This window comes from Palaemon carinicauda, chromosome 36 (assembly GCF_036898095.1).
Source record: "Palaemon carinicauda isolate YSFRI2023 chromosome 36, ASM3689809v2, whole genome shotgun sequence".
Classification (NCBI taxonomy): domain Eukaryota; kingdom Metazoa; phylum Arthropoda; class Malacostraca; order Decapoda; family Palaemonidae; genus Palaemon; species Palaemon carinicauda.
The window spans coordinates 2,288,238-2,295,283 of record NC_090760.1 but is presented as its reverse complement, the minus strand read 5'-3'; the positions used below and the strand labels follow the sequence as shown (position 1 = coordinate 2,295,283).

General features: G+C 36.5%; 1 protein-coding gene across 1 annotated transcript in view; it reads left to right on the top strand.

Moving 5' to 3' along the window:
* The window catches only part of LOC137628276 (proteoglycan 4-like), a 29,422-nt gene extending 22,665 nt beyond the window's left edge, over positions 1–6,757 (top strand). The window contains exons 6-9 of the mRNA XM_068359439.1: positions 1–277; positions 687–1,601; positions 2,465–2,594; positions 6,624–6,757. The exon at positions 1–277 is cut by the window's left edge and continues 101 nt beyond it. Of these exons, the coding sequence (XP_068215540.1) occupies positions 1–277; positions 687–1,601; positions 2,465–2,594; positions 6,624–6,703 (1,402 nt within the window). The 3' untranslated portion in view covers positions 6,704–6,757. The remainder of the gene's footprint in view (positions 278–686; positions 1,602–2,464; positions 2,595–6,623) is intronic.
* Positions 6,758–7,046: the final 289 nt, after the last annotated feature.

The following is a 7,046-nucleotide window of genomic DNA, read 5'->3' as shown; positions in this document are numbered from 1 at the left end:
ACCTGTTTTGGATCGCTTCCATAGCGAGGGAGGTCATCCCTTCTCTGGGCCAGTTAACAGACCTCCGGGAGGACCCTTTGCTGAAGAAAGGCAGTTCCGACCCGCTAGGCCACAACAAAGGCCACAGAGAGGGCCCCCGAGAAATTTGAGGGGACCTGTTTTCACACAAGACAATCCCGCTCTTGCTCCACCACCTCCAAGACTGACGCAGTCAAATTTTAATCCACCAATACCAACACATCCAGATATCAGCTTAATACCTCTTCAGTCTACAGGGGTATTTACTGTTGAATTTTATATCATATGAGTTTTAAAATGCCTAATGCAACAGATGGATTTTATGAATTTGTTTTGTTAAGTTCTTACTATGACTATGAATGAAGTGATATAGATTGATTAGAACTGTTGTCCTTATTGGGTAGTTCAATACAATGATATTCCTCTGTAATTCAGATAATTTTCTACTGAGTATGTTCAAGTTTTGATAACTGTTATTTCAATATCAATCGTTTTAAAAGTATGATTATAAGAGTAACAACTTTATTTCATTGTACTCTGACAAGAGGAAATAGAAAAAGTTTTCATGGTCATTTGTCTCTCAGATTAGTTAGTAGAGTTTCCTAATTTGTTTTATCACAATCATCCAATTTCTAATCTGATTATTAATCGGTCATTATTCCTGACAGGATTCTGGAGTAAATGACTTGCTGGAAGAGAGATTCCCTCCATTTAACGACCCAGTACTACCCAGTCAACTCACAGCTGTGAAAAAAAATCCGACCACAACGACAGCGCAACCTCTTCCTCTGTTCATTACTCAAGATGAACCACTGCCATTATCTCATCAGAACCAAGGAGAACTAACTCAACAAGCACCTTCACCCCAGCTACTTGAACCTCAGCGTTTTCAGCCACGGCAAAATGCAACTACTAGACCGCGACATCTGGGGTCTCTCTTTCCGCAGTCGCAACAAAGGTTAACTCCTACACCGCAACCACCAACAACAACGAGAAATCCAACATCTTTCATTCGACATTCTCCTCAACCTACTCTTGTGGACACTTCCCAGCTGCAGCCCTCAATAGATGACATAGCCCAACCTAATAGTCTTAGTTTAAATCCCTCTCAACCTTTTGTAGACGTCCCCCCTTCACAGTTTCCCTTCAACGACTTTTCTAGGCCATCATTTGAAAAGATTCCACAACTTGTGCCTCCTCCCCAATTTCCCCCACAGGAGTTAAACCACATATCCCAAGAACCTTCTTTGCCTTTGACTAAACCTACAGTTTTTCAGCCCAATGGACAGAAAACCCGGCCTGAATTTCAGCAAAATCTCCAACTAAGAGATCCACAAAAGCCTATTAATCAGCAATCACCCCTTGAGACTTTTCAACAACAGAATCAACCTTTTGTACCATCTAGTCCTCTACCATCTCCACCCCAACCCCAAGGCAACCCTACAGTGCAACCATTCCAATTCCAGTTCCAAAGACCTCAGAGACCAGCTAGAGGACCGCCTAATTTCCGTCCACCACCACCCACTAGAGGGCGAAGGCGTCCTTTAATTCCAGTCAGAATACGAGATCCAAGACGACCAAGGGTAAGCTATGATTTTAAGGAGTTGTTTTGAAGCTGCCATCCTTTTCACAAACATTTCCTTTGTCTTCTCTATATAATTAATCTTTGAATATTTATTGCAAGAACTTGAGTCCCTACTAAACATTGAAACCTTTAGAAAATGTTCTTTAAGTTAGAATTATTAATTTTCCAAGGACACAATTTATTTACATTTACTGATGAACAATATAGTACTGTACTAATGTAGACTACTATATTAAAATCATAGTACTGTCCTCCATTATAAGAAATATCAAATGAAGTATATGATGTCAATGTTGATTACCATTTTGTTCCAAATCCTTGAAATGATCCTCGCCTACAGATGATATTTCAATGAGTAATACCATTATAAAGAGTGAGTTAAGAGAAAAAGTGTTCTAGATGAAGACAGAAGCACTTAAAAATTTATTAATATTGGTTAAAAAGATTCAGTAATTCATGCTAAATATGTTAGGTATGTTAGGTTCTTGGTAATTCATAGTTTGTACTGCCAATACTGTACAGTAGGTATTCCCCTGTATATTCAGCAATTCAAAAAGTTTCTTTTTGAAGAACACTCATATGTTTGAGTATACCAAATTTAGATAATTTACTCATCCAAACCACTGAATTTAAGTGGTTCTTTGAGAAAGACACATAGAAATATAGAGAAATTAAAGTGTTTGATAACCTTAATGAAGACCACAATGGATCAATCTATTATCAAGAATCTCATATGGTATTCTTGAAAAGGGTTTGATCAATACTGTTGACTTTTAACATGATCCTGCAGCCCTTCTAGAGTGTAACTAATTTGTCAATAGAATTGAAGACAGACTTTAATGAGGCCTCTCTGTATTACAGCAACTAACAACCTCATCGGCTCCCCGAAACTCTGCCAGCAGACGACCCAGAAGCGAAGGCCCCTTCCAGGCGAGAGAACACTCTCCAGTAGGACCACCCCAACCAGGACTGATCTCTCCATTTGCATCAGGTGAAGACCCACTTTTAGTAGCTGGAAAGGACGTAGACACCGAAGATGTACTTTCTCACTTCACACATCCTACCACAGAGGATTCTTCTCCCACAGTCTCTCTTCCGTCTGATATCCTTCCTATCCCTACAGGCATTCCTCTAGTCTTTACTCTTTCATCAGATCCTTCTCATCTGGACATAATTCCCACAGGCAATAGTAGAAAGCCGACTATGATTCAAAGGGCCAAAAAAGCCCAAAAGACCATTTCAAAAGTTTGGGACCGTTTCACTAAGAATGTTGCCAGGACTACGGCGGGCGTCGCTGGGACTATAGGTCACGTAACCGGACGGGCTCTCGGAGAAGGAACTGCATTGCTTAGTAGTGCTGGCAATGCAGTAAAGAAGGTAAGAATGTCTGGTGTAGACTGGGTTAGATGCAAAGCACGGTGCCTCGCCACAAGGAAATCCACTTGGCACGTCGCTCCACCACACAAGATTACATTGAATTGGAATCGTGATGTCCCCAGTGATCATAGCACACACATATATAATTTGTAAATGATCACATCAACTTAATACCTTCATTTATAACTATATCAATGATGAATGTTTTCAGACAAGGAAATCCACTTGGCACGTCGCTCCACCACACAAAATTACATTGAATTGGAATCATGATGTCCCCAGTGATCATAGCACACACACATTTAATTTGTAAATGATCACATCAATTTGATAACCTCATTAATAACTATACCATTGATGAATGTTTTCAGAAAAGTAAGAAACAGAGCACAGTACACATTACAAAATAGATCTACTTTCAAGAACACCTACAGTACACTGGTCTAATCACCAAAGTTTATCATAAGGATTAGGGATCACTCTAGTAACTGGAAGCACATGTGAGGATTTCCTCAATCGACAACTAATTTTGTTTTTGTGTATGATCACGTTACGGTAAGTTCAAAAAGTCCTTAATTTGCATGCAAATATATATGGTTCTGGTTGGGAAAACTTGACCATTTATGCTACACTGTTAGAAAAAACCGTAATTCTAATCGGAAATTCTCTTTAAAAACATATTGTTCTCAACTGTATTTCAGTAAAATACAGGTGACCGTAATTTTAACTTGCTTTATTATTATCTTTTTTCTGGTTGGTGACCGTAATATCACTCTTTTACGTCAATATATCCGTTTTTAAAACGGCAAAAATCCTGGAATAAATGTTTCCAGACATCAGTTTCTTTAATGCAAATTTTTAACAGTGTATGCTTGATAATCAAGGCCTTGGCTGGAAAACATTATCAGTTTGCATGAACTGGATTTCAACACTAACTTGAATGGAATATCTTGGGTCAGTTACGTTTGAAACTTAAAACTAAATCTTATAAAAAAGTTACTTGTTAATACTCTAAACTGTTGGATATCTTCTTAAAGTTAATATGTTTATGCCTCTGTATAAGCTATGATGAAATTTGTGCCTATCAATATTCAGTCTCCAGATATTTCTCATCAGCAAATAATCTCTTCAAATCTCTTTTCTTCTCTGAAATGAATCATTAATATTGCTTTTAATCTTTTATCTTTCATTCTACTGTACTATATGCTGTTATTACTGTGCTTTTTTTTTTTTTTTTTTTTTCGGTTGCAAAGGTACCTTGAACATTTACATGAAATGATCTCAAATACTTCAAACTAACCATCATATTCTGATTTAGGCCTTTTTTGTTTTTTGGTTGCAAGGGTACCTTGAATATTTACGTAAAATGATCTCATATGCTTCAAACTAACCATCATATTCTACTATAGGCTTTTTTATACACCTTAATGTTTTGATTGGCTGCCTTCAATACATAGTTGTCTCATGTTTATACACTTAAGATTTATATATAGATAAATAGTGATAACTATATGGTCAGCTACGACATAGAATCCCTTTACACTAATGTGCCAGTTGAAGAAACAATTAATATAATACTTGAACAAATAAATGACGAAAAATATGGTTAGGTATGTAGATCAAAAAGAACTCAAAACAAATGTTGAAACAAGCAACAGATAACAGCTACTTCATGTTCTTTGACGAGAGCTATAAACAGAAATATGGGTTGGCAATGGGACAACCTCTTAGTGCACCCCTAGCAAATGTCTTATTTTTATCTGGAACTTTTATCTCTGTTTTTATTACGATTTCAAAATAGAATTTTTCATGATTGAAACCTATTTGTCTGATTTCGAGGAATCTATATATATATATATATATATATATATATATATATATATATATATATATATATATATAGATATATATATATATATATATATATATACATATATATATATATACATATATATATATATATATATATATATATATATATATATATATATACATATATACATTTCTATGTAACATGGATCTACAATATCCAACAGTTATGCATTGAACATATACATAATTTCAAAAACCCATGTACAGTGTATATACAAATAATGTATTAACTAAAATTGCATGGAAGACCGTAACTGCAATCATATTAGGAAATTAGATATTATTTTGCTTCGTAAATTTGATAACATTTTAATAATCTGCATCATGGTCATCAACTAACCATAAGTAATATTTATAACTCTTTAGAAATATACTGACAATTTTGTAGCCAAAATGTAGAATACAGTTTTTGATATTTCCCTGCTGTAGTCTGCTACACTCCGTCAAGTTGTATTGGATTCCTTCAGTAACTTCGTTATTATTATTATTATTATTATTATTATCATTATTATTATTATTATTATTATTATTATTATTAATATTATTATTACTTGCTAAGCTACAACCCTGGTTGGAAAAGCAGGATGCTATAAGCCCAAGGGGTCCAACATGGAAAATTACTCGGTGAGGACAGGAATATTATTATTACTTGCTAAGCTACAAACCTAGTTGGAAAAGCAGGATGCTATAAGCCCAAGGGGTCCAACATGGAAAATTACTCGGTGAGGACAGGAATATTATTATTACTTGCTAAGCTACAAACCTAGTTGGAAAAGCAAGATGCTATAAGCCCAGGGGCCCCAACAGGGAAAATAGCCCAGTGAGGAAAGGAAACAAGGAAGAATAGAATATTTTAAGCATATAGTCAGATATCATACTTCAGTTCAAAAAGCTCAAAAATAGGGATAGTGGAGGTTAAGTTAAAATAAAGAAATCCAATGGCATTGCTTAAATGGGGCTTTTATCAACTATATAATAACAGCATGAGTGACTTGTCCCTCGCAAACCTGGCTTTTTATACCTAAACAGGCCGTAGATCAAATGGACGCGTATGGAACGGGCTACTCAGACTCTCCCAAAGCCCATAGTCTATCCAGTGGGTTTCATTTAACACTGCCGAACAATACACACGTCAACGAACACAAGGTAAGTGAAATGAAATATATAGAGTACCTAGTGCTTTCGTGCACTGCTAACATATCTTCGAGGTAAACTGTTTCCCTGTTCATCACAGTCATGAGAGAAATGAGATCCTATAAGGGCATTTTAATGTACCATTTCTAGTTCATTTCAGGCTATATATTCTAAGAACAGTTATGCCTCACAATGAGGTACTGTACTATCTTGACTTACTAAACGTCTTATAAGATTTTCTGGATTAATTTTCATTGGAGTTCTAGAACAATTATTAAGATAAATTAAAAAAGAAATGTCTTATTAAGTATTTTATCATTGTCTTTGCCATAAAGGGAATTAAACTTTTGGTTGCCAAAACTGACAATCTTCAATTTTAATTGTACTAAATTTAATACAGTACTTAGGTTATATTGCATTGTAGTTATATTCAGACAACTGTAGTCAAACTACAATTTTTGCAAGGTTCCATTCATTATAGCTACGAGTGTTCCTCAACATTAGATTTCCTCATTAAGTACAGTACAGTAGTGATTACTGGATTGTACTGTACTTTATCAAGAGAAGCATTATACTGCAGACTTATCCCTCATCACAGTGTAATCCATTGATCTTAACCAGTTTCCATTCCACACAGTTTGGGCTGCGCTTCAGCATGTCTTCGAGCCCCCCAGGCGTACCACCCATGCCGCTCGTGGGCGTCGACTTCGATTCTAGTGTGGTCTCCAGGCCTCAAAACTACCAAAATGGGAAGGAAAAGGCCTTTTTGAAGCCCTACTTCGATGTGACCACTGTTCCAGTCCATCCGGTGGTCCGCAAACAATTTCCAAAGTACAAAACCCAAGTTATTCATGTGCGCCCTTGGAAACTTCCAGAGCAAAATGGTCCCAAGAGTATTGAGCCCAGCACCAGGCCTCCAAGGGGGCCCAACATCAAACAGTCCCCTTTCCATGTAGATGACCCGTTAGAACAGGAATACAGCGAAGAGCCGGCCTCTGAGCCATTAGAACAGGACTACAGCAAAGAGCCGGCCTCTGAACCGTTAGAACAGAAATACAGC